Raw genomic sequence first — 27974 nt, forward strand, 5'->3', positions numbered from 1 at the left:
TTAAATCCTTGGGCTCTCATGCATATGTGATTTGCTGCTGTTTGTAATCAGAGTGATTAATTTATGACCGTCATACCGTATCCATAGCTGCACGCTTATGTTTTACTTCATTATGATCTGTAGGTGTGTCTAATGTATTCATTCAGGCTCTTCTTAGGACACAGGAACAGGGCCTTTACCACTGAATGTATAGTTTATAGTCAAGTCAAACTTTATTTATAGAGCATATTTAATAATCGAATTGAACCTAAAGTGCTTTACAAAAATAAACATATACAATATATGTGTGTACATATATAAATACATACACAACATAATACACACACTACCATTCAAAGGGTTGGTGTCTGTAAGATCAGTAAGTCTTTTATGCTGATTCTTAAAATAAAGTAAAACAATGTAATGGTGAGATATTATTGCAATTTAAAATAATGGTTTCTATTTTAATATCATTACCTTAGTCTTCAGTGTCACATGATTTTTCAGAAATCTTTGTAATATGCTGATTTGGTGCTCAAGAAACCTTTCTTTTTTCAGGATTCTTTGAATAGAAAGTTTAAAAGAACAGCATTTATTTAAAATAGAAATCTTTGGGTACATTATAAATGACTACTGTAAATTTGATACATTTAATGCATCCTTGTTAAATAGAAGTAATAATTTGGTAACACTTCACAATAAGGTTTCATTAGTTAACATTAGTTTATCTACATTATTTAACATGAACTCTTAATCTTTGTTAATGTTAATTGCAACATTTACTAATACATTATTTAAATCAAAAGTTTCAAATAAAAAAAACGTATCCTCAGTTGGGTTTGCTGCTTTCAAGCAAACCGCTGTGCCTGATGTTGAAGGCTCTATCATGTACACAAACACACACTCATAGTCTGTGTCTGACATGTGTAGGTCAGTCTCAGGAGAGTGAGGTGGTGATTGTGGCTCCACCGCGGAACTCTACAGTGGTCATGGGTCGTCCAGCTGTGATGGAGTGCATGGCTCAGGGTGAGCCCAAACCCTTTGTGTCATGGAGCAGACAGGGTAAGACGTGACCCAAATATATTACATGCATGCATCCATATCCCAGGCTTTTAGGTGTCTTTGCGTGCATTTGAACCTGGTCTATACATTCAGCCTGAACCTGGCCCTTAAACAAGCCTATGTGACCCCATCTGGTTCAATTAGAATGGATTACATCACAAATTAAGGCTTAAACCAAAACCCAAAATAGTTTATACTGTCTTTTTACCTTATTCCCAAGCATGTAGACCCAGACGCATAAATGGAGTGCATGTGTGTGTATTTTTATATATAGAGTATAATACATTTGGTTATTTATTAAAATGGTTACACTTTAGACATTCTACTAGCTATAAGATACTTAGCAACATCATTAGAGTATTAGTAGACTGTTAGGTTAGGGTTAGTTAGTTGAGTAAGTTGACATGTAGTTGCAAAGTTACTTATAGTTAGTAAAATGTCTATTGAGTGGGAGCATCAAAATAAAGTGTTAGCAGATATTAAGCAGACTCTGCTAATACTCTGACATATAGTTGCAAAGTTACTTAGTCGAATGTCTAAAGTGAACTATTGAAATAGTGTTACCATTCAAATATATAATAAAAATGTGTATATTATTTTATATATATATATATATTTAAATGTGTATATATATATATTTTTTTATTCATTCATTTTGGGCTCGGGTTGGCTAGAGTACCCAAACTAACTGGTCAGTTTGAAGTAGGAGTAGGAGAGCCTGGTAGGTTCAAAACCTGGTAAAAAAAAAATCCTTGCTGTGCCCTTAAACACCTGGTTGATTGGGAGACACTGTGCTTATAATAAGTGCATTGTTGTTTTGGATAAAAGTGTTAGCTGAATGACCAAATTATAATTCGTTTCTGTGATCACTGTGAACTTGGAATGCTTATATAGAACAATGTAGTAAATGAACCCCACATATTTGTGATTTATAGAGTGATCTTATATGTTTGCTTTATAGACACGTGGCTCTGCTGCAGCAGACACCCCAACTACCCCCCACCCTTCACCCCCACTGTTACTGCTTTCATCCAGGTTCATTACGGACCTCATTTTGTCCTCTTTCCTCCACAGTGAAAGGCTGTATAACGGAGAGCATTATTCTCATTAGGTTTCATAAAAAATTAACAAGATGTTGTAAATTGCAGAAGGTGTCTTTTTTCTTTGTTTGAGTGCTAATATGGCAGCCTCAGACGGTCAGTGTCTAGGAATCGTTAATGCATGCCGTATCTCCTTCAGTGCTGTACTGACCTCTGTCGGTTCACATTGCTCATTGCACACCAGTATAGGATACTACTCAGTGTTTGTGAAATTAAACATCTTTGAGTATTTTTGGACCCTCGTGTTGTTCCAGACACACACATACACACACTTTCTTTCTGCCATGGATCACAAAAATAGAAAAGTTTGACAGTTTTTTTGTAATACTTTTATGGTGCTTTTGCGTCCTTTAATGAAGCTATAAACCTTCAATCCCCATTCATTGTAAATGTACTGTGTTCACATTGTTTGGAACAACGTGAGGTTGAGTAGATGACCGACTACTCCTTTAGCTGCTTGTCATTTTGTTTAATAGTGCATGTACTTGAATACTAGGAGTATTCAAGTCACGTGTACACTATTAAACAAAAGTGTTGTAAAATTCTAAAACATAGCCTTTTTTAACTGTACCATTTCTCTTGTATACTTGAAGAATGTGTCAGTGTTTTCTTTTTAATTTGATACATTTTGTCTTATAATTTTGCATTCTTTTTACACAACCACTCCTCTGGGATGCATAGATGGGAAGCCTATAGCTACAGATGTGGTTGTCCTGGCAACCAACCTAGTGATTCCTGACACCCGCAGTCACCATGCTGGAGTGTATGTGTGTCGTGCCAACAAACCCAAGACCAGAGATTTCGTCTCATCTCCTGCTGAACTTCGAGTACTGGGTAATTGTGTGTGTGTGTGTTTTCTTTTAACAGATCCTGTATATTCTGAATGAATACTGGATACATTACTGACTGAGGGATTGTAGATAATGCATCATGCATAATGTATTATGAACAATAGCATATTTATGTATTATTAACATAACCTACATTAATAAATGTTAGTTGGTTGTACATAATGTGTTAATCAACTAATTGAACTGTGTTTATGAATATTTCTGTATGATTCTTTATATGTTTCTTTTAAACCCCTTCTCACTGTATTTTTTATCCTCACTCTCATTCTGCTCAGCTCCACCAGTCATCCTCCAGCCCCCAGAGGCAGTTTCCCTATCTCGGGGGAATACAGCTCGGTTTGTGTGTAATAGTTCTGGTGACCCTCCCCCTGCTCTGCGCTGGCTTAAAAATGGAGAACCAGTCCAGTCTAATGCCCGGGTTAAGACTCAGAACCCTGGAGTTCTTCTCATCAACCAGCTGCGGCTGGACGATGCTGGATACTACCAGTGTATTGCTGCCAACAGCCTGGGTACCGCCTGTGCCACTGCCAAGCTGTCCGTCATCGTGAGGGAGGGGCTGCCTAGCCCTCCTCGTCATGTGTCGGCCACACCCCACTCTAGCACTTCAGCACTGCTCACCTGGGACCCACCTGAACACAATAGTGACCAGATTATCGGCTTCTCAGTACACTACCAACGCACGGCAGGTGAGAGAATTTATATATATATATATATATATATATATATATATAATACACCGATTTTTAATTGATTAATATTTATAGAATGCTACTGACCAAATGTATATCTTTATATATACATTGTCAAATAGTCAATAATTACTTTAATTGATTTACAGCAAGTCTGACCGTTGATTCACTAAAAAGAACCAGCTGATTAGAGCCATTTGTTCTGTAATCAAAGTATACTGGTTGGGTTATACTGTACATTAGTGGTGTCAATCCTGTGTCAGTAGTGGTGACGTAGTGTTGCTGAATAAATAATGCAGGAAGGGCTTTTCTGTTCTAAAACATTATGTATGTTAAAATTTTTAAAAACAAACAAACAAACAAAAAAACATTCTGAATAAGAACAGGTTCTCGGTTCCCAACCACATGTGTTTAAATCAGTGTTACTATTCTTAACTAAAACTATTAATAATCATCTGGAAATAGAATCAAATATAAAAATGACATGTAAAATGAAAATGAAAATTGTGAAGTGAAAATTAAAAATGTTGTTTTTGGAAGTTGAAATACTAAAATTACTAAAACTGAAAAAAAAGCTTAATACAAATATACATATATATATATAACAATAACTAATAAAAATGACTAAAGCGCATAACACAATTACTAAAACAAACTAAAATTAAAAATAAAAATATTAAAAGGTTAATTCAAAAGATGAATAAATATATTAATATTACTAAAATAACACATTGGGACAACATTGGGAAAATGATATCTTGTTCGCAAATTTCCTAAACTTACCGTGAGCTCTTTCCTGTTTAGTTACTGGAGTCCCTGTTTGACCTGCAGTGTTTCTCATTACACTGAGTGTAGCCAGTTTAAGTGGATCAGTCCACAGAGAAAAATCCTGTCTCATTACTTTACCGAAGCCAATCCACTTCATAGATCACTGCTGTACAGAACCACAAGCCATAAGTAATGTAAGCTCTGGCTGTTATTGATGGGGTCACTCTTCTCCTCATTTAGAAACTCATAAAAGGACAAAAAAAAAAAAAAATTGTTTTAGATCACATTTAAAAAAAAATCAAAAGTACTATTTGTGTGTTTACAGGCTCAGACAACATGGAGTATCAGTTTGCAGTGAATAACGACACCACAGAGCTGCATGTAAAGGAGCTGCTCCCTCACACAGCCTACACCTTCTATGTAGTGGCATACTCGCCAATGGGGGCCAGCCGCCCGTCGCAGCCCGTTACTGTGGAGATGCTAGAGGATGGTGAGCACTTACTATCGGGGAGAGGTCGGGTTTTCAATGTGATAAGAAAAGTGGTATTTTTATGATATGTATACTGTGCAGAATATGCACATTTTCTGCATGCATGGAATAACAACCTACTACCACATATAACTTTACATACTATGCATAAAGCTGTGTGCAATGTTCTAGACTTGACCAATGCTAGGCCATTTACATTGTGACAAATCAACCAGAAGCAGTATGGTGTTTTTTTGCCATTTTTTTTATTACATTTTTGATTGCAATGCCAATAATTTGAAAGATGGAATACAATATAGAAAAAAATGGCAAATTCACAGCACTGGTAAAAAGCCCCTGTTGCTGAAACTTTTATTTTATTAGATGCTATACACCTAATTTTTAATGTAAGAGCAGGGGCTGACATTTTTATTTTGAATATGTAAGATTTCCAGTGTCAGCCGCTTCCAGTTATTTTAGCTGTACAAAAAACTGCCCGTTATGCTGCTTGATGTTGCAAACTGGTATTTATCATATTATTATAATTTATTATCATAATCATAAACGAGTTTTACCAAAAATAGTTTTACCATTTACTGCACTGTGTTATTCTTCTAGTTATTTAGCTATAACGGCTAAATAATCTGATGTCTCCTACATTCACAGGAAATAGCTTGGAAAAATAAGGTGGACACATAAGCAGTATTTGATCAAATGGGTGCCCTCTGGTGGCAAGAGAAAAAAAATATCTCAATGACCTGTGCAATAGACACTAATGGGACACTTCATGTGGACTTGCTATCTTGTGGACTTAAAATGGCCACCATGTGCACATGTAAGTTAAATCCACAAGACCGTAGTGTAGGGTGTCCCATTTGTCATTTTAGGTTTCAGAAGGGTATTTGCGAACATCCCCCTTTGCGGCCAATATGTGCCATCGATGCGCCCTTTTGCAGAGGCTGCACTGAAGCGAGCTCCAAAACTCGGAGGGAATTGCAAGGGGTTAGGGTTCCATTTGGGACAGGATGAAGATGCATCTAAATTTGCATTCTTATGCTCTATTCTATGCCATTTTGTGAGTACTGTGTTCTAGGCATGTGCCGGTATCAAATTTTCATGTTGCGATTAATTGCTGAAGCTTTTATCACGGTGTACGGTATTATCACGATATTGAAATAAGTTGCAAAAAAAGTGTTGTCATACTATAACAGGTTAAATCACTTTCTTATAACAAAAGAACCAAACATTTAAATACAATAAAGCAATACACAAAAATGTATAAAGTAAACAAATATTTAAAACAGATTAAAGTGCAAAATAATTATAAAGAACAATAAGAATGCTGAAATGTACATTTAACTAACATTAATACATGCTTTAGAAGTATTTTTCATTGTCAGTTTGTTAGTGAAGGAACTAATGTTAAATACTGGAGCCTTGTAAAGTGTGTGATTGAACAACAGTCAGAACATATTCAAACAATATCTAGGGCATGTAATTTAGTCCAGATTAAAATATAAAATGCAAGTTTGAAAATGAAAAGCCTTACGTCTTTAAGTATTATGTAATAGGTTATGTGATTACTGGGGAAACGGCTGCATTTCTGCTGTTCCGTCAGCGCCCTCTGCTGTCAAAGAGTGAATGTGCACTTCAGTGCCTGCTCGGCTCATGCACGGTCTATTTACATCAGTGCGCGTTCCTCTTTGACGTGTTTTTCATTCTAAACGGTTGATGGGTAAAGTATTCTTAAAATTCATTCTAAAAATCTGAATAATTCGTAATAAATAATTATTCACGCTATTTTGAAGTGCCCACGATAACAATATTGTGCATGTTCATTATTGCGGTATATCATATTACCGTTTACCGGCACATGTCTACTGTGTTCACACTAAAAATTCCAACAAGATGAAGTGCAGTTCAAATACCCGGATGATGCTCTTATTAAATTGAAAAAAATTGTGGAATTATGGGCACTTCATGCACGGTTGAAGCCTTCCTTACATAGCGTTATTTTCATCTGAGTGTATTTGTATAGTGCTTTTCACAATTCATATCGTTTCTGTGCAGCTTTACATAAAATGCTTTATAGCAATATAATGCTTTATTTTTTGGTTACAATGGGAGGGTAGGGGCTATTAGACTCAGATGCTGGATGACAAAATAACATACACTACACTACAGTACATAGTGCATAGAATGGTTTATAGTTTGTCATTTGAGACAACTACTGTTTTGTAAATCTTTATTTACTTTTTGTTCTCTGCAGTTCCCAGTGCTTCACCGCAGCTGTCCCTGCTGAGCACATCTTCCACTGATATCAGAGTCATGTGGCTGCACCTCTCCTCACAGCTGAGCCGTGGAGCCATCACTCGCTACCGCATTGACTACAGAGCACTGGAGCAGGGTAAGAGAGTGCCACCTACTAACCCCTGTGGTGTTAACACTGGAAAGGTTTATTGAACCTTTGGACAAAATATTTTTTTTAAACCTAAAAAGTTTGCATCTGGGTTTTTTGTATATCATATCTGATACATCAGGCTTTAATGGCTCATATAGTATGATATGGGAGAATATGGAGCTTATACTCTGAGGAGGGAAACAAAAAAACCCAGTTTTGTTCAAAGTGAACAAAAAAATATGCTATTTGATTTATATGGCTAAAAGTAAGAGGAAATTCTGATAGCTTGTAATGTAAATCAATGAGATCTTTTTAATAGTATAGCAGACTACTTGCATAAAATGCAAATAAATATCAGTTGTCACTCTGCCACCTTTGTAAGGTGATATTTAAGTGCTTAGTTTTATGACCAAAGCTCTGTAGTTTTAGTTGTTGGGGACAAAACATAGTATGCAATGCAATACAATGATGTTTGAGAGATGTACAAATACAGTAAATCAAAAGCTTGATTTATCATATTTAATACCCACAATTGAACATGATTTTTCAAAAAATAAATAAATAAATAATATATATATATATATATATATATATATATATATAGTAAGTGTTCATCTTGAAATATTACTAATAATATAAAAGTTTTTACATATGTTAACAACCAGACTACAGTAGATTGTGTACTACAGGGTTTTCAGCAAAGTTTTGATCATGTTGATAATTTAGAGTGGTTTAGAAATTTGTGTATCAAATAAGATACAGTTAGGGTTACATAGGGGGCGGGGTGAGGTTTTGCCTTGACACATGTTGATAAATTCATGTTAGCTGCTGAATGTGTAGGTTTGTGCATTTATCTGCAGTCGCTAGTAGGGCAGCATGCATGTCTGGGGTATTTTGAGCTGAATGACAAAGACATGGCTGATTGCTTCTGCTCTATTAGAGCTCTGGATGCTTAATGAACAGGAATAAAGGTGGAACAAAAGACAGATTCAGTCGGATGGCCTGTGACACAGAATAAGAGACAGAACCAAAGTCAATTCAGACACCCATTGTTCATGCTTTTTATAAGCCAGCTGCAGAAATGATTTCCACTGGCATACTTATTTGCTGGCACGTGTTTGTGTGTGTGCCCTGCAGCGGATCACACATACTCTGTGGAAGTAGGTGGGAATGAGACACAGGTGACTCTAAGGGATCTGAAACCAAATCAAACGTACCAGCTCCGGATTGCTGCGGGAACACAAGCTGGGTTCAGTCAGCCTTCTGAGTGGGCCTCGCACCACACACCAAACCTTACTCAGGGTGAGTAAACATGAAAACGCACTCATAAGCAAATGCACTATATGCACATAGATACCAGTTTCAACTCACTCAGGGTTAAACTTGTATGCAGTGGTGCTTCCAAGGGGCGTCCGGGGGGCCATTGATCCCCCTAAAACAACAATGACCACCTCATTAGTCACAGTCATCAAGATTTTTGGTTCATTTTGGACGTTATCAGACATGGGTCAAACATTTTTCTTAGTGTTCATAAGTGGAATGTTTTGAATTTAATGTCACCACATGCTTTATTTCCCCAGTAATTGTTTTGTGTGCAGTTTAGATCATGTCTGACCTGGTACAATGTTCAGATTTATTTTCAAGTACAAGGCTTTATATATACACTATATTGCCAAAAGTTTTGGGACGCCTGCCTTTACATGCAAATTAACTTTAATGACATCCCGTTCTTAATCCGTAGGGTTTAATATGGAGTTGGCCCTCCCTTTGCAGCTATAACAACTTCAACTCTTCTGGGAAGGCTTTCCACAAGGTTGGGAAGGTTTAGGAGTGTGTTTATGGGAATTTTTGACCATTCTTTTAGAAGCGCATTTGTGAGGTCAGGCACTGATGTTGGACGAAAAGGCCTGACTTACAGTCTCCGCTCTAATTCATCCCAAAGGTGTTCTATTGAGTTGAGGTCAGGACTTTGTGCAGGCCAGTCAAGTTCCTCCACACCAAACTCGCTCATCCATGTCTTTATGGACCTTGCTTTGTGCACTGGTGTGCAGCCATGTAGGAACAGGAAGGGGCCATCCACAAACTGTTCTCACAAAGTTAGGAGCATGAAATTGTCCAAAATGTCTTGGTATGCTGAAGCATTAAGTGTTCATTTCACTGGAACTAAGGGGCCAAGCCCAATCCCTGAAAAAATCCCCACACCATGATCCCCCCTCCACCAAACTTTACACTTGGCACAATGCAGTCAGACAAGTACCGTTCTCCTGGCAACCACCAAACCCAGATGTCCATCAGATTGCCAGACAGAGAAGCGTGATTCATCACTCCAAAGAACACGTCTCCACTGCTCTAGAGTCCAGTGGTGGCGTGCTTTACACCACTGCATCCAACGCTTTGCATTGCACTTGGTGATTTAAGGCTTGGATGCAGCTGCTTGACCATGGAAATCTATTCCATTAAGCTCTCTATACACTGTTCTTGAGCTAATCTGAAGGCCACACGAAGTTTGGTGGTCTGTAGCTATTGACTCAGCAGAAAGTTGCGACTTCTGCACACTGTATGCATCAGCATGCGCCTACCCCGCCCTGTGATTTTTACGTGGCTGTTCCCAATTGCTTTCACTATGTTATAATACCACTAACAGTTGACCGTGGAATATCTCACGAATGGACTTTGCACAGGACGAAATCTATCACAGTACCACACTTGATTTCACTGAGCTCCTGAGAGCGACTCATTCTTTCACAAATGTTTGTAGAATCAGTCTGCATGCCTAGGTGCTTGATTTTATACACCTTTAGCCATGGAAGTGTTTGGAACACCTGAATTCAATGATTTGGAGGGGTGTCCCAATACTTTTGGCAATATAGTGTACTACTGTTCAAGGTTTGGTTTCGGCTTATGCTCACCAAGGCTATTTCTTTTCTGATCAGAAATACAGAAAAAAAAAAAAAACTGTAATATTGTGAAATATAATTACAAATTAAATTAACTGTTTTCTAGTTTCTTAGTCATGTTCTAATATTTCTTATTATTGTTGAATAATCACAGTTGTACTGCGTAGTATTTTTGTGGAAAATATGTACAGCCCTGCGAGTGTGCACACAAAATACACATCGCTATTCTCACTAACTCCCTTTGTTGTTTTTCCCAGTGCTCTTTGCTCCCACTGAGCTCAAAGTGAGAGTCAAAATGCATTCCCTCCATGTCACATGGCAGCCACCGCCCAATCACACTCAGATCACCGGCTACAAGCTCTCCTGGTGGGAGGTGGATGGAGAGGAGCTGACCAATGAGGAGAAGCCTGCGATCAATGAGAGGATTCAACAGATCAAACTGAGGAAGAGAGTTAAACACCATGAGGTCTCCGGCCTTGGTGAGAGTTGAGCAGTTACTTTTCACATATGCTTTACTCTGACACAAAAATATTCTTGAAACTGAATATTGTCACGTCGAGTTCAAAGATGATAAAGAAATGCCAAAAAGGATCACAATAACACAAGGTTTTTTAAATAACTTAAAAGCAGATTATCCAGAAATGACCAACCGCCACAATAAAGAGTGCTAGTCACAAACAATACTGGACAATGAGGAACTGAAACAGAGAGCATATATACACACAAGATAACGAACCAAAAGACTAACAGGTGAGGTGATTGAATCAGTGTCCATAGAAACAGATTAGTGGTAGGAAACTAAGACAAAGGAAACATGAAAAAGATGAAAAAGAAAACTAAAAGTAAACTATAATAATATCTTAATAATACTTAAATAACACTGGTCTAACCTGCATGAATGCAAAGTATGCAAAATGCTTTACAATATAACCATATGTGATTGGGTTGTTTCAGCTCCTGATCGGCTGTACGAGGTAAAGGTTTGGGCGTTTAATAAACAGACTGAGGGTTATCCAGCTGTCTGGAAGGGCAGAACGGAGAAGCCCAAACAAGGTGCGTTTGGTTATAATGAGAAGAAAATGATAGATAATATCATATCTACCTGTCCTGTAGATTTAAATCTGAGTAAATTTGTGTGTGTGGTTGCGTGTGTGGTTGTGTGCATGTGTGTGTGTGTCATTTTCTTAGTGTGGACAACAAAATATCTCCCACCATTGCCGCCCATCAGCGTCAAAGCTCGTGCGAATAGTTCCACCTCTATCTGGCTCCGCTGGGAGAAACCGCACTTTAGCAATGTGCGAATCATCAACTACACTATACGCTACAGCCCTGCAGGAATACGCAATGCATCACTGGTCTCATACTATACCAGGTACCATGCATATACACAAAAATATGAATGTAAAGTCAAATTATAAACAGTCATTGTGAAATAAAGAGGCACATATCTCCACCATACTGTTTTCCTACGCACTCTTTCATCCAGCAATTATTTACCTGTATTTGGCCATTACTGATCATCCGTTTTAAAATCTACGAAAAGTAAATATATAAAAAGTAAATATATAAATACATACATATATATATATATATATATATATATATATATATATATATATATACACACACATACAGTGTGAACCGCTTGCAGAATCTGTGAAAATGTGAATAATTGTAACTAAATAAGAGAGATCATACAAAATATATGTTATTTTTTATTTAGTACTGTCCTGAATAAGATATTTTACATATAATAAAATACCCCCCGTTACACATCATTTTCCTGGTTAAATAAATATTACATTATATTTAATATTACAAAGAGAGACAAAATATATTAGTCAATAATTAGTCTTCTCCATTAACAGCATAATTGTCTGCATTCGGGCCGATACGAGAATGCGCACGAAAACAAGGCAGGATTTATCACGCGAACCAATCATAACCGATCATATACAATCATATCGCGATGGAGGCATTGCCTCCTCTCACGTGACTTAAAAGGATTGTTCACCCAAAAATAAAAAATTAGCTTACCCCCAGGGCATCCAAGATATAGGTGACTTTGTTTCTTCAGAACACAAATGAAGATTTTTAACTCCAACCGTTGCAGTCTGTCAGTCGTATAATGCATCTGAGTGGTAACAAAATTTATGAGAGTAAAAAAAAACATGCACAGACAAATCCAAATTAAACCCTGTGGCTCATGATGACACATTGATGTCTTAAGACACGGCCTCCCTTGCCTCCTCGGAGGAAACTACCCTGATATATGTGTAGCTATATAGGATATATGTATATATATTAGGGCTGTCAACGTCAATAAGTTAACATGCGATTAATTCAAAATCCTTTACGTGCTAAAATTATTTAACGCAAATAAATTAATGTAACGTAATTTATGTCACAGTTATATGATCTTAGAATCATAGTCTGAGGTATTACATCAGAGATGGCAGATAGAATGGTGCCTCGCAGCCAGTTTTCAGTTAATTAAGAATAAGATACTTATTTCAAAAACATTAACAAATCTTATCGCACTTTTGAATGGTTGTTTTTGAGACATTTTATCAGCCACACTTATCTCTAAACGGCAGCATTGACAATTAAAACATACCTTATTTGTTAACCAGTCCTCTGTTTTCTTCACTGTCTTTCAGCGCTTCCCAGGAGATTTTACTGGGATCACTAAAGCCCTTCACTAGCTATGAAATTGCTGTGCAGTCTAACGGAGTTGATATGAGTGGTCCCTTCAGCAGCACAGTGGAAGAATCCACACTTGCAGACAGTGAGTACAGCCCTTTTTAATTCTGTGAAAGATCCTTTGTTCTTAATAAATGAAGAAACTATGCAAAAGAAAGTTTATAGAATATGAAGATGATATGGTTTTTTTCCCCCTCTCAAAATTAGTTTTTCACACATGAGTTTCATTTCTGGTGAATCTGGCAGAGTTCACACTGTCTTGTGTCTGATTGTGCGCGAGTGAGAGCTTTAATTATAGTGTGTATACAAGCGTGAGTGTCTGCAGGGTTTTTTTGGGGGGGGGACTCATGAATGGGTGCTTATTTGTGAGTATACTGTGAGTGTGTGAGTTGTGTGGGTCATTGTGAGTCAGTGTGTTTGTGTTAGGTTAACAGTTAGGGGATTAATAGGGAGAGGCGTAAGGAGATAATTGGCTTTAATTAAAAGCCCAGATGGAATTGCCCCTCTTGTTGGCCAAGAGTCTTTCAGCTTGTCAGTCAGTCTAGCCAAGTGATGGCAGGGAGGAGCACGTTGGCAAAGCGATTTAGTGTCAGACTAACTGAGAGGAGCTTTATCTACTCTTGAGGGGGGAGAAAGAGTGGGCACTTCAAAAGAGACCTTTCCCTCTAAAAAAAAACTTTAAAAAACCTGATATTATACTCGCAGCATCTCCTTAAAACAGACTGTACATGCTATGACCATTATAACATCACAAACATTTAAATGTGCTTTTCTTTGAAAACGTTTTCTACCAGAAGAAAATGCATATTTGTTTGATATTTATGTAGCATTAGCAGCTAGCACACAAGATGTTCACTTGCTTATGCAGGGCTCTCAAGTTTTGAACTGAGTTCAGAGTGAGATTTTGGTGACGACGGCAGCGGGGGTTTGGGTGGGCACGGGGTTCTGATCTGAAAAATGAAAAATCTTACAAATAAAAACATTTAATTCAGCATTTATTTGTGTGTGTGTGTGTGTGTGTGTGTGTGTGTGTGTGTGTGTGTGTGTGTGTGTGTGTGTGTGTGTGTGTGTGTGTGTGTGTGTGTGTGTGTGTGTGTGTGTGTGTGTGTGTGTGTGTGTGTGAGACAGAGAGAAATGTGAAAACCTTTTGCCTAGGCTATTTCATTATATTTTTTATTCAGACAATGCACAGTAGGCTATTATTGCATTTGTCCATTTCAAAGATGTCAGATAGGAGGCAAATGGCAAATTAATATTTCATAATAATTTTGACCATTTCGTATTTTCTTTCCTTTTATTTCCTTTCCTTGTGAATCAGAACTAAGGGCTCGACCTTAAGCCTGTTCACATGCTGTCCTTCAGACAAATAAATCTGTCATTCACTTGTCTGAGTAAAACATTTGCTTGTTCAGATTTTTTTTTTTTTTTTTTGTGAAGCAATATTCTCACCATTGTTCAATCAGCTTTGACATATTTAAATCTGCATATTTGTGATATTTTTACCTTTTATGAAGTGCATTTTTTCCACAATCTTGTTGAATATAGGCTATGCTTCAACTTTCATTTTATATTTTAAATTTGATCTATAAATTAAATTAGAATAAGACACTATAGGGCAGTCACCAATCAAATTAAATAATTTACACTGAAAAATGTTGAGATTGTTTTACATATTTTTGAATATAAAAATAAGAAATGTTGGAAAGATGAGAAAAACTGATGCTGATTATCTGTTAAACATTCTCTAACAGTTGTCATTGTTTGTGTCAAACAAGTTGTGAATTTGTTGTAACATTAACAGGAGATCATTACTTACTCTGTGCTCAAAGTGATGCTCGGAGCTCCAGTGGTTTTAAACGAGGATGATGGTGAACAATTCCAGGATATGCTTTTTTTTTTTTACTGGTTGTTGCGTTAAATCTCACCCAGATACAATAGTGCTATTCTCTGATTGGCTATTGTGTAGCCTCTTTCTTTTTTTTTTTGATTGGCTGATAACTGGCAGGCTCGACTAGAACTCCAGGGGAGACACGCTTGATTCCTGCCCGGTTCCATAAAGGCGTGGCCATATACATTTTGGGCGCTGCGGCATATTAAATATATAATAAATAGTTTTTCTGCGTGAGAAATACAATGTGTGGCGGGAGTGCGTGACAAAAGACCGAAATGAGTGACACTTGAGAGCCCTGCTTATGTCATTCAAACCAATTTTTTTTAAATGTTGAACACAAAATGAGATTAAACCGAGGAAGCTGTTCTTCAAGCTACTCTTTTTCATATAATCAAAGTGGATCGTGATTTTTACTGTCAACCTCCAAAACTTTGACATGCCATGTTACCACTATGGTGAATGCCATATAGCTACTTAAGTATGAGTAGTCTGAAATGATAGATAAATTAATATGTGTGTACATTTTGAAGTTAGTGTCTAATTCAAAATGATTGGGAGATTAATAATTAACATTCCTAATTATTGGTTCTTTTTTTGTGTGTCGGGTTTAAATGTGTGTTTTTGTCGTAGGACCCTCCTCTCCTCCTGTGGAAATGCAGTTGAGTGCGCTGGACTCATTCTCTGTTCTGGTTAGCTGGCGCCCTCCACTGGAGCCAAATGGAGTCATTTTGACCTACTGGATTCTTTACACTGGCAACATCAGCCATCCAGATCACCTGTGGATAAACCTCACACATGATGGTGAACCTAAAAACACGCACACAAACAACAAGCATGGTGTTGTACTTCATATGAGACTTGTTATTGCCTCTCTTATACATCTCTCTCTGTCTCACTCTCTTCCCTCAGGTTCTGTCACCAATGCAGAGGTCCAGGGCCTGATGAGTGGGACTCGTTATTATTTTAAGATGGGAGCCTGCACTGAAATGGGGGTGGGACCATATTCACCTGTGAAGGATGTCTATACTCCGCCAAAGAAATATGGTGTGTATGTGTATGATTTTTTTAAGCGTTGTTTCTCAAGGTTTATATTATGTTTCTGTGGTCACCATTTTGTTTTGGTTTATTTGCAGCAACAGATATCAATAACCAGTATTGAAACACTGTGTAAGCCAGGGGTTTTCAAACTGGGGTCCGGGGACCCCCAGGGGTCCTCCAGATGGTTCTAAGGAGTCCCCAGAAAAATTTCAGAGAGTAAAAAGACAAAGCAAAAAAATGGTTAAAGTGTGAGGTGAGGCAATGTGTAAAGCGCTTTGGATGGCCATAGGTCTGTTGAAAGTGCTATATAAATGCAGTCCATTTACCATAAATTAATACAATTAAAATAAATCACCAGGTGAATTTTTACCTCTCATGTAAGTGGACACTATTGTTCAAAGGTTTGATGTCAGTAAGATAAAAAAAAAAAATTCTTTAATCAGAATAGATGCACTACATTGATCAGAAGTGACAGTAAAGACATGTATAATGTTACAAAATATTTATATTTGACATAAATGGTGTTTTTTTTTACTTCCTAAAAAGCATAATGAAAAAAATGTCATGGTTTTCAACACTGTTTTCAACATGGATAATAATCAATGTTTCTTGAGCAGCCAATCAGCATATTAGAACGATTTCTGAGTAATGATGACAATTCAGCTGAAGATTCAGCTTTGCCATCACAGGAATAAATTACATTTTAAAATAGATTCAAATAGACAGTTATTTTAAATTGTCATAATATTTCACAATATTTCAGTTTTGATCAAATAAATGCAGCCTTGGTGTGAGCATAAGTGCCTTTAAAAAACATTTTAAAAAAATCAACCCCAAACTTTTGAACAGTAGTCTAGTGTAGTGTGAACATAAGTCATTGTTTAGATTTTTTTTGTTGTCATTTTGCAAACTACCACAAAGATTTTCAATAGAAATATAAAAGAATCAGTCTCCCATAACTACTAGTTGAAACCTCAGAATGTTTACATTTACATTACATTTGCCCCTGTGCCTTTGGAATAGACGCTTTTATCCATTGCTTTCAGGATATACGTTTTATCTGAATCAAATCCACAACCTTGCAGTACTCTTTGAGGTACAGGATTGCTTTGAAAACTTATGTCTGATATGTGAACTTTTTCTATCAGAAAATGGAAGCTTTTTGGGACAAAAACATGAACCTGAAAGTATCACTGATTTGTGATTTATAGTATGTATCATTATGTGTATGTAATATTTTCTATTGCTTTGGCAATGTAAACCCCTTGTTTATAATGCCAGTTAAGTTTCTCTGAATCTGCATGAGGTGTCGCAGGTGTGTGTGTGTGTGTGTGTGTGTGTGTGTGTGTGTGTGTGTGTGTGTGTGTGTGTGTGTGTGTGTGTGTGTGTGTGTGTGTGTGTGTGTGTGTGTGTGTGTGTGTGTGTGTGTGTGTGTGTGTGTGTGTGTGTGTGTGTGTGTGTGTGTGTGTGTGTGTGTGTGTGTGTGTGTGTGTGTGTGTGTGTGTGTGTGTGTGTGTGGACTGGTAATCATCACGTTATGGGGACAAAATGTCCCCACAAAGATAGCAATATCCGAAATCCTCATCCTTGTGGGGACATTTTTAGGTCCCCATGAGGAAAACATCTTATAAATCAGACTAAGTGATGTTTTTTGAAAATGTAAAATTGCAGAATGTCTCCTGTGAGGGTTAGGTTTAGGGGCAGGGGCAGTGTAGGGGGATAGAATATACGGTATGTACGGTATAAAAACCATTACGCCTATGGAAAGTCCCCATAAAAGATGAAAACACTACGTGTGTGTGTGTGTGTGTGTGTGTGTGTGTGTGTGTGTGTGTGTGTGTGTGTGTGTGTGTGTGTGTGTGTGTGTGTGTGTGTGTGTGTGTGTGTGTGTGTGTGTGTGTGTGTGTGTGTGTGTGTGTGTGTGTGTGTGTGTGTGTGTGTGTGTGTGTGTGTGTGTGTGTGTGTGTGTGTGTGTGTGTGTGTGTGTGTGTGTGTGTGTAGACTGCCATCTGCCTCTGCCCATCACTGACACTCAATTAATAGCACTCCCACTGGGAGTGTGAAGTGATTCAGTCAGGCCTCATACACACACACCGTCTGTGGGGAGTTGGCCACAGAAATTCACACAGACTTGCATACACCAGTCCTATAATGACATAAATAATATAATACATTGTGTTATAATTAATATTTCATTGTTATATTTAAGTACAGTTTGTATTGAATTACTGAGGTTTAATTATGTACAATTGCTTGATGAATTATTTGAACACTTCCTATCATGCATTCTCTTTTTTTTTAACTCATCTGTCTGATTTTTTTTCTCCTCTTTCCTTCTCTCTCTCTCTCTTGCTCTATCACGGTCCTACAGAGCTGGATATCCATGCTGTGACTGGTATCATAGTTGGAGTGTGTCTCGGTCTGCTCTGTATCCTGTTCTGCATGTGTGTCAGTTTCCGCAATGGAAAAACACGGTACGCACCTGTCCAAAGTCTATAAGATACACAACGCTATCAGTTTAGATAGCTCTGTTAATTATAAATTGTTCACCCAAAATTTAAAAATTATATTATTTAGTCACCCTCATGTCATTCTAAAACTGTGTGACTTTCTTAATTCTGTGAACAAAAATAAATAAATAAATAAATATATATATATATATATAATATATTATTATTATTATTATTATTATTAGTAGTAGTAGTAGTATTATTATTATTATTATTATATTTTTTAAGAATGTTTCTTCTGCTTTTTCTAAAATAAAATATATACAGTATATTAAATCGAAAAACTTAAACTTAAAAGACATATTTATAAAAACAATTAGAAAGGTTGCCTTGATAACTAACTAAAATAAGATTAGTTGTAGTAATTAACTTTAGTGATTTAACTTAAGCTGTGTAGAAATATAAAAAATGACAAAAGCACATACAATTACTGGTCTAAAATTAAATAAAAATAAAAATAATAAATACTATTAGAAATAATAAAGTGTTACAAAATATCACTGTTCATAATTGGGACCCACTTTCATTTTATGGACTAAATACATTTTTCAAAGTGTTATTTACATTTTTAGGTGAACTTTCCCATAAACAAAGAACAATGCTGCAACAATTACAGCTTAGGCAGAAATCGGTTTCCCCAAAGGCTTTTCTTGACAAATTAGCTGCTGCAAAAAGCCTCCTCAAATTGTATTAAAATTCGGAAAGTTTCAAGGACCTTTTGGATGTTACTTTAAACTAGAATGAGACATGGGTGAATAACAACAGTCAATCACACAGTGTGTGTGCAAGCATAAGTGTGTCTGAAGCAGATGTGGCAGATGTGGAGTATTGAGAGCTGAATGACAGAGAGTCATGGCTGATTGCTCTTGCTCTATTAGAGCTCTGCTGGTTTAATGAACAGCCACAGAGGCAGATTGAGTCTGCTGGGCCTTTGCATTTAGAGAATGAGAGAACCAACTCATTTCACCTTATTCTAAGATTTGTGGTCATTATTATTGGTTAAACAGAGTCTGAATGGGGACTCTGTCTTCATTATACACGTGTGACCTTTACATTTCAAAGTAATTTTTTTTTTACATGTGTACACTGACATTAATGGGGGGAGATTTGACAAGCTGTGTGAAGCTGGGCTAATTTGCACTCATCAGACTCTTGGCTTCTCTTTATAATGGTACCTCCAGCTGTGAAATTGCGACCAAGCTCCTTATACAAAATGACTGGTTCTTTAATATTCTCCAATAGGAAATGTTATTTTGCTGGGGGCAGCAGTTATACACTGTTCCTGTTTTGATGAACATACACTATTAATCAATCCACAATAAGTGTTATAAACCAACCAAGCAGTTTTACATTTAATGAATTCAATTATAAAAACTGTCAAAAACATTAAAGGGATAGTTCACCCAAAAATGAAAATTCTGTCATCATTTATTCACCCTCAAGTTGTTCCAAACCTCTATGAGTTTATTTGTTCTGCTGAACCGAAAAGAAGATATTTAGAAGAATGTTTGTAACAAAGCAGAGAGAGCAACCATTGACTACCATAGTATTTTTTTCCCTACTATGGTAGTTAATGGCTGCTCTATCTGCTTGGTTACAAACATTCTTCTAAATATCTTCTTTTCGGTTCAGCAGAACAAAGAAACTCATACAGGTTTGGAACAACTTGAGGGTGAGTAAATGAAGACAGAATTTTCGTTTTTGGATGGACTATCCCTTTAACAATCAAAATGTATTTGCTTACTTATTTTCATGATATTATAAATATTTTAACGTTACAGATCATTAAAAACCGTATGTCTGCACAGTAGATTTCTAATTGAACCACATAAATAATTTTACCATTTTATTTTCATTAAAACAACATGCGTGTAAGGGGTGCGTGCAGGTAGGAAGATGTAGACACAGAAGATGAAGATTCAAACAGGTAACTAATTATAATAATCCAATAGGTAGTGATCCATAGAACGAAGACAAACGCATACCATAATGTTAAAGTGATCGGAGAGAGAATGAACGTGAGGGTACAACTTAAATAGGAACTCAAACAAGATGATTAATAGAACATAGCTGAACCAAACAAACTCATAATGACTGTGACCATGGTAACAAAAGGAGTGGCGGAAAAAAAAAGGAACACATGAGAATGAATGAAAACAAACTAAAAGTCCATGATAACTAAGACAAACTGAACATAACTGTGACAGAATGCCCCCTCCTGACAAGGCGCGTCCTCGCGCCGTAGAAGAGTGATGGCAGATGGAGGAGGGTTAGGAGGAGGACGAGGATGTGGTGAAGGGCTGGTGACAGGGTGAGGCGAAGGGATGGTGATGTTGGGACGACGAGACCCAGATGGTGCATAAGGAAGTCCACTAGCATAGACCCAGAGCCGACAGTCCACGTGGAGACAAAGGTGGGAGGAGCCAAGATGTGGTAGGTGTGGCTGCCGACGCCTGGGGGATGACCAGCGGAGACGAGTGCCCAGGATCCGCAGGTGCAGATGGAGGACTGCAGGAGCCGAGAGATGGTGAAGGAGACCCAGGCGAAGTCTCAGCGATGAGCATCGCAGGTGGAAACAGAGAATCTGAGGACAGGGGCGACACTGGTGAGACCGAGGACAGAGGCGACCCAGAAGGGAGAAAGGAGCTCGCTGCAGCCATAGGGGCGAAGGGACAGAGCGCAGCGGAGGGCCCGGATGTCCATGGCATAGGCAGAGTGAAGACAGACCAAGGGGGAGCCGGTGGGACCAGGGTTCCTGGAGGAGCCGAAGGTGGCAGGTTGACGCGCCGAGATAGAATGAGGGCATCTGAGGCCGGAGCCACAGGATCCTCAACTACAGGTGCTGCTGATGGTTGCTCGACGTCCTAGCAGGGCATCTTCAGGGACGTAGCAGGACTGCAAATGTCAAGCACCAGATGGGCTGGAGGACTGGCTGAGCTCTGGGATGATGGAAGTGACAAGAGACTGGACACAAAGATGGTGAGTAGGGTAACTTTCACATACGTCAAAGAAATGAGCATATCACAGTCCATTCCGTTCATTTTGCTGTCTTTAAACAGCGATGAAGGTTCAAATACCGGGTGGGATAGGGTGAGAGACAGTCCTTCTCTACTGAATTCCAGCAGCCAGTCCTCGGTTCCCATTCCCTCGTCCACTGATGTCACAGGCTCACACCCCTGGTCAGACTCGCTCGAGGGCTCCACTTCCGGCGCGATGGTGAACTTTGGTCCTCAGGCTCTGGCTCACTTGTCACGGTGGATGGTCCCTCAATGTCTGCGGGGGGCTCTCGTGCATTCTCCACTGTCAAAGGTGGTAACTTTGGCTCTGGGTCTGGCTGGGTTCTGTATCGGGGCTGTACGCTCTCCAGACACCTCGCGATGGCTTCCCTTCAACTCAGTCCGTTGGTGTCTGGGAGGTTGATGGGGTTGTGAAAGTTAGCCCCAATCCAGAACAGGTTCTTAAGGGTCTTGTCGTCAAGTAGGCTGGTGACGGCAAGACAGAAAAACCCAATGGTAAAAGAAAATAAATTGTGGCTCTCCTGAACCACCGCAATAAATTGCTCACGTTCATCCATATTGCGTGCAGGTAGGAAGACAGAAACAGAAGATGAAGATTCTAACAGGTCTATTTATAACAATCCAATAGGTAGCTATCCATAGAACGTAGACAAACACACACCATAATGTTAATGTGACTCGTGGCGGGAAAATCAAACAAACTAAAGGTCCATGATAACTAAGACAAACTAAACATAACGGTAAAAAATAAGTAAATAAGACACTAAAAAATATGTTTTACTTATAATATGCTTATTTGGTGCTCACTAAACATTTTTTTATTACTATCAATGTTGAAAACATTTGTGCTGCTTAGAAACCGTCATGATACCTATTTTTCTGGATTCTTCTGGATTTTTGTAAAATTTTAAGTGTCTTTACTGTCACTGACCAGTTAAATGCATCATTGCTGAAAAAGTGTTGATTTTTTTTTTTTTATTGTACTGAGCCCATAACACTTTTGAACAATATTACCATATATATAATTTTTTTTCCCTAAGATGTATTTCAGAGTCTATGGTGCTATAGAGTAGATCTCTTTAAATTGTAATGAGGAAGAGCTTTTGAATTGTTTGTAAAGGTTATAAAAAACAGCTCTCTAAAATGTATGTGTATATATATATATATTATATATATATTTATTGTGACCTGTTTCAAATAATTTTTTATGTACTTTTGGATATCTTCAGTGTTACCACTTTTTACACGAATAGAGAAATGCCTCAGGACAAGTGATTTTTAATGATCTTTCTCTCTGCCATTGTTAGGGATGTCTCTGGTGGACTTGACTCGAGCTCTTTGAGTCCTCAGTACAGGAAGGGTGCCCGTCCAGTGCCTGCTGCTGCACCTGACTGCAGTGACTGCCATGAGCTGGAAACCCTTATGCCCTCTAGTGCACAAGACCCCAACAGACCCCTCACAGAGCCTAGTGAGGAACAGAGTCTCATGGGTAATGTAGGAGGGACAGATGAAAGCCTTTCAGAATCCAAGGTGAGCTTTGCCAACATAACGATATAATAATAATAATAATAATAATAATAATTTGTTACATTTATATAGCGCTTTTCTAGTCACTCACATAGAAGGGGGGAATCTCCTCAACCACCACCAATGTGCAACATCCACCTGGATGATGCGACGGCAGCCATATTGCGCCAGAACGCCCACCACACACCAGATGATTGGTGGAGAGGAGGCAGAGCGATGGGGATGATAAGGAGGCCATGATAGACAGGGGCCAATGGGCAACTTTGTCCAGGATGCCAGGGTTACACCCCTACTCTTTATCGAAGGACATCCTGGGATTTTTAATGACCACAGAGAGCCAGGACCTCGGTTTAACGTCTCATCCGAAGGACGGATAGTATATATAGATATAGATCTAGTGTAGTTAACGGTGCCACCACCTACTAATATTTATGGAACCATTTTCCCAAGTAGGATGTTTCCGGAGCCTTGTTGGTCTTGGAAGAAGGTTCATATCCCCTAATGAGATTAGGTTTGATTTACGGTTGGGATAGAGAAAGAAAGAAAGAAAGAAAGAAAGAAAGAAAGAAAGAAAGAAAGAAAGAAAGAAAGAAAGAAAGAAAGAAAGAAAGAAAGAAAGAAAGAAAGAAAGAAAGAAAGAAAGAAAGAAAGAAAGAGGTTTCTATGATAGGAATGTTCCAAGCCCAATATAAGGTGTTGATCCAGGAGAATGTTTTCATCTTTCAAGTATATTCAGTCTTTCAGTTTCTTCTTTCTGCTTCAAACTCAGTCAGCTTGGAACGGATCCGTTAGTCGGAATTGGGCCAATAGGATCACTAGATACAGAGATACTATAACCGAGGATTCTTCGGCTCTCATCAATGGAGCTCTGGAGGGACCACCACCAGAGAACAGTAAGGTGAGCCAAAATAATGTATAATTGTTGATGCATGTTTGTATGTGTCAAAGGCAGGCAGTATAGAAATACAGAAGTCGCATAACAGATTTTGGATCTTTATCTTATGAAATGCACATTATCCTTGCACATCTGCTTGTGCGTTTATGAATGTGTTTGATGGGGCAGGGGGCTGATAGATTGTGCCTCATGCAGACAGGAAATATAATTACCATTAAGCAGACAGTAGGGAAGATACACAGCTAATTAGTATGTGACACTTGAAATGGAAAGCTGAAGTCTGCATACCTTTTACCAATTACTGTCCTTCTCAAAGCTACATAGTTATAGGAGCAGCAGGAATTTACACCTTTATCTGTCTTTCCTCCTCCATTACCAGTGTTTTATTTCCCTGTTGACATTTCTCTTATGGTGAAATATGTCTTAGAATTGTACCATAGAATCTCTTTAACATTTCAGTTTGTGACACCCACAATGTGCAATTTCCACTCCATAATTGAATGTTTATATTAGACTAACACTTTTATTTAGTGCAATTATCTATTGGAGAAAAAAAATAGAACTACATTCAAATTGTCATGGCTCAAATAGGGTTAGAAAAAAACTCTATGGAAATGAATACAAAAAAAAATAATAATAAAAAATTAATAGACAATTTAAAAATAGCTTTTAAAATAACTTTAAAAAAAAGTTTTATATAAACAATTTTATATACACTACCATTCAAATGTTTGTGGTCGGTAAGCATTTAAAAAAAAAATAATAATAATTTTATTCAGCAAGGGTGCATTAAATTGATCAAAAGTGACAGTAAAGACATTTTATAATGTTGTTAAGATTTCTATTTTAAATCAAATTTCCATTCATCAAAGAATCCTAAAATAAAAATGTATTCTGGTTTCCACAAAAATATTAAGCAGCATAACTATTTTTATCATTGTTGCTGTATTTGCAGAGCGGGCATGTGGAGAGGCTGTATTCCCTCAGCAAGAACCAGGTGGAGGCTGAAGTCATCGTGCATTCACAGCTGTCTAACACGACAGTTGACCAGGGTCCACAAAGCGACATGGAGCTCTGTCTCGAGTCTCCATCTTCCCAGCACCCTTCTCCTGGAGACAAGGCAGCTCCAGCAACCCCTCATCCACCTTGTGCTCACAGCGAGGACAACCATGAGACTCAATCTCCATCTCCAACCCCCAGCACTCACATCTCTGAAGTACTGTCCAATCACAATGGACCATTTGAGAGTGGGCTTAGCCAGCCGACAGTGGGTGGTGCCAAAAACCAAGGAGTGGGGCTTACTAATGGCTTTCACTCGTCCAAACCCCTTCGGTCAAAGGCAGATACCCTGGAGAACGGCGCCCACAGACTGTGCCCCACAGGAAAGGCTCTGTCCTCACCAGGTCGCCCCGCTTCCCCCTCATCCTTCACAAGCTCTGGCCTTGTCCATTCTACCTCAGGGGCGCATAACTACGTGTACCCCTAAGCTGGAAGGAAGAGAAGCGTAATAAATGATGTTCCTAAAGTTCTGGGACAGAGAAGGACAACAGAGGAAACCACTTAGTGGCACCTAACTGCTGGAGAAGTTGATATTTTCTCATAGCCACGCTCGCCTCCTCTCTCGGCTGTTTTATTGCAACCTTTTGGTTCCATTATTTTATATGTATGTACATATAGAATATTTTTTTAGCACTAGTATCCATGGATATGCATTTTATGGCATATCAGTGGCACACTTTAGTCCCTCTTTGTGTGCATGTATGGAATGTGCTGAAGTGGTTTATATGTTTACATGCACACGTGAAGTCAGAGTGTTCTTACTCTGAGGTGAAGTCAAAGGATCCTGAAATCAGCCCTGCATATGGAAACAGAACTCATTCACAGGACCGATGTCACGGATTGATCCGAGATCAGTGCCAGTAGGTGGAGATCCATTTTGTCATAGAAGATTACCCTGCCACAAAGTACCACCTCCTGCTGTCTCAGGGTTACCACACACAAACACATAGATCTGTGCTTTCGAAATGGTAATTAGTGAAAAATAGCACCTTCTTCAGTTCTACGTGGATATTGTGTAACCGTCTATTTCGAGTTTGAAGGGATTGTGCACCCATCAATGAACATTTTGTCATTTACTCCCCATCATGTCTTTCCAAATCTGTGCATGGACAAAAACAAAGTTATAGAAAGAATGAAGAAAGTCATACAGGTCTGTAACAACCTGTGAGCGAGTAAATAATGACAGAATTTTCAATTTTGGGTAAAATGTCCTTTTAACTCGATCAGATCAGAGGTACATCTTCACATACACGCACACAAACACAAACCTGAATACAATACGAATAAAAACCCACATTCCCTGACTGGAGCGTAGCGTCTCAGGAGTCTCAAATTCGAGGTGCATTTGTATATACATGATTGCTGTATTAAAAACATGAAGGAAAAAATAGTGAAGGAAAACAATACAAAAAGAACACTAAGAGTCGTGTACATTTTGTATAATTTCAACTCTTGAGTGTACTTGTAAAGACACATCACACTGATTCATGCTCCAAGTTTTTCTCAGTCAACAGCACTACCTCATTTCTTTACAGGATTGTTGTTTTTTTCTTTTCTGTGTGATTTTATGACTGTAAATAAGAAGGCGACTTCTTATGTGCGTTTTTAAGCCGTCTGATTCATAGCCTTTGGATGAGAGCAGAATCTACTGCCCTTCTCACTCTATGTCTGTATTCTTGTGTAACGGTTACCGAAACCTTCGTCTCTAGTTATTAGCCTGTGTGCAAGCATGTGGTCATTCGCTTGTGCAGACCTTTTATATGGGAGAAAAATAACTTGATCATCACATCAATTTTGCAATATACCCTTCAGGTGAAGGGGATATAAAAACAACGGAAGGCTAAACACTCGGTTTAACTCAAGACCTCAAGGTTTGTGTCCATAAGATCTACCTGTTGACATGCCGGTCATCTCTTTTTCTAAGGAACTTCTACACATGGAGTCCGAGAAGAAAATTTTTAAGCTAAACTAGGAAATAGCCTCTCAGACAGGTCTTGTCCCGTACCTTATTCTTTGTCTTTTGGCCACGCGTCTGTCACCATTTAGAGTTCATAAATAAACTCTGTCCTCCATGCAAAATCATGCATTGCTGCTGAGAGCAGGATCTGTATCTGTTGCGCTTCCTTTTTATGCATTTTAATGCTTATTTAAATAATGCTTCGTTTATGTTAAAGCTGTTATATTGGAAGAGAAACATCAACAATTTCTCAAACTCTTGCTGTCTTTCTTCAGGTCATTGACAGGACTGCCAATAATGCCAACGACAACTCTCATTCTAGTCAGTCTCTGTCATTGCCACAGTTCATCTGATTGTCTTTGATTTGACTCCTAATTCAATCATTTCACTGAATAGTGCTTTGGTGCTAGAGCAAGACTAGGTTCCTTTTAAGATGGTCTTTTATACATTCCAATTTTTGTATGTAAAGCAGGCCAAACTCAGGGCTGATAATGTAGGAAATCAAGCTGATGAATGTCTGAATTACTCTGGCTGCTTTTTTAACAAACAGTAAGCATCTCACACACCGTCAGTTGTCTCGATTCTAAATGTAGTGGCCAGTCAACAACTTGATCTGTAGCTTAATATTTTAGATTATAACGTATTTGTTCAATGTGCTTCCTGTCAGTTCTGTGTCAAAAGAATATTTCACCCAAAAATGACAATTCTGTCATCATTTATGTCGTTCCAAACCTGAATGACTTACTTTCTGAGGAATGTTTCCTATACAACATCCCCATACATTGTTCAAAATATCTTTTTTTAAGTGCTAAATGGTAGCAGAATTAAAATGTTTGGGTGAATTATCCCTTTAAACTGTAAAAAAAGGGTAATTTCGATTTTCATAAACAGTTACATTGCCACGCAAATCCTATTTTTATCCTGCTCTGAAATGTTAGTGTTGTCAAACGGACAGTCTTAGTTTTGCTCCTAAGTCTTATGCATCAGATTATAATGTTGGCACATCCCACCTACAGCATTAGGAATGTGTGGGGAAAATGAGATGACCTCTTGTTTTGTCTAAAAATAAGGAAATTGTGGTTTCGCCAGGGTCAGCAGATGTCTTGTCACTCTCAGATATGCATGTTATTGTTCAGAAACAGCCCTTCAGGATAAGTTATA

The 27974-nt window shown here is 38.1% G+C and overlaps 1 protein-coding gene across 2 annotated transcripts in view; it reads left to right on the forward strand.

Annotated features, from left to right (window-relative positions):
* igdcc4 (immunoglobulin superfamily, DCC subclass, member 4) overlaps positions 1–27501 on the forward strand; it is a 93036-nt gene extending 65535 nt beyond the window's left edge. The window contains exons 5-20 of one of the 2 annotated variants that reach the window (XM_079811004.1): positions 910–1041; positions 2823–2975; positions 3268–3678; positions 4775–4939; positions 7188–7325; positions 8457–8621; positions 10474–10695; positions 11171–11269; positions 11405–11588; positions 12877–13004; positions 15441–15611; positions 15720–15854; positions 18220–18322; positions 22683–22905; positions 23672–23800; positions 24753–27501. In XM_079811004.1, coding sequence (XP_079667130.1) covers positions 910–1041; positions 2823–2975; positions 3268–3678; positions 4775–4939; positions 7188–7325; positions 8457–8621; positions 10474–10695; positions 11171–11269; positions 11405–11588; positions 12877–13004; positions 15441–15611; positions 15720–15854; positions 18220–18322; positions 22683–22905; positions 23672–23800; positions 24753–25283 — 3089 coding nt within the window. In that variant the 3' untranslated portion in view covers positions 25284–27501. Of the gene's footprint in view, positions 1–909; positions 1042–2822; positions 2976–3267; positions 3679–4774; positions 4940–7187; positions 7326–8456; positions 8622–10473; positions 10696–11170; positions 11270–11404; positions 11589–12876; positions 13005–15440; positions 15612–15719; positions 15855–18219; positions 18323–22682; positions 22906–22985; positions 23438–23671; positions 23801–24752 lie in introns of those variants that run through there. The other variant, XM_079811005.1, reaches the window with a different exon arrangement.
* Positions 27502–27974: the final 473 nt, after the last annotated feature.

This window comes from Gobio gobio (genome assembly GCF_949357685.1).
Source record: "Gobio gobio genome assembly, chromosome: 2".
In the NCBI taxonomy this organism is placed as follows: Eukaryota; Metazoa; Chordata; class Actinopteri; order Cypriniformes; family Gobionidae; genus Gobio; species Gobio gobio.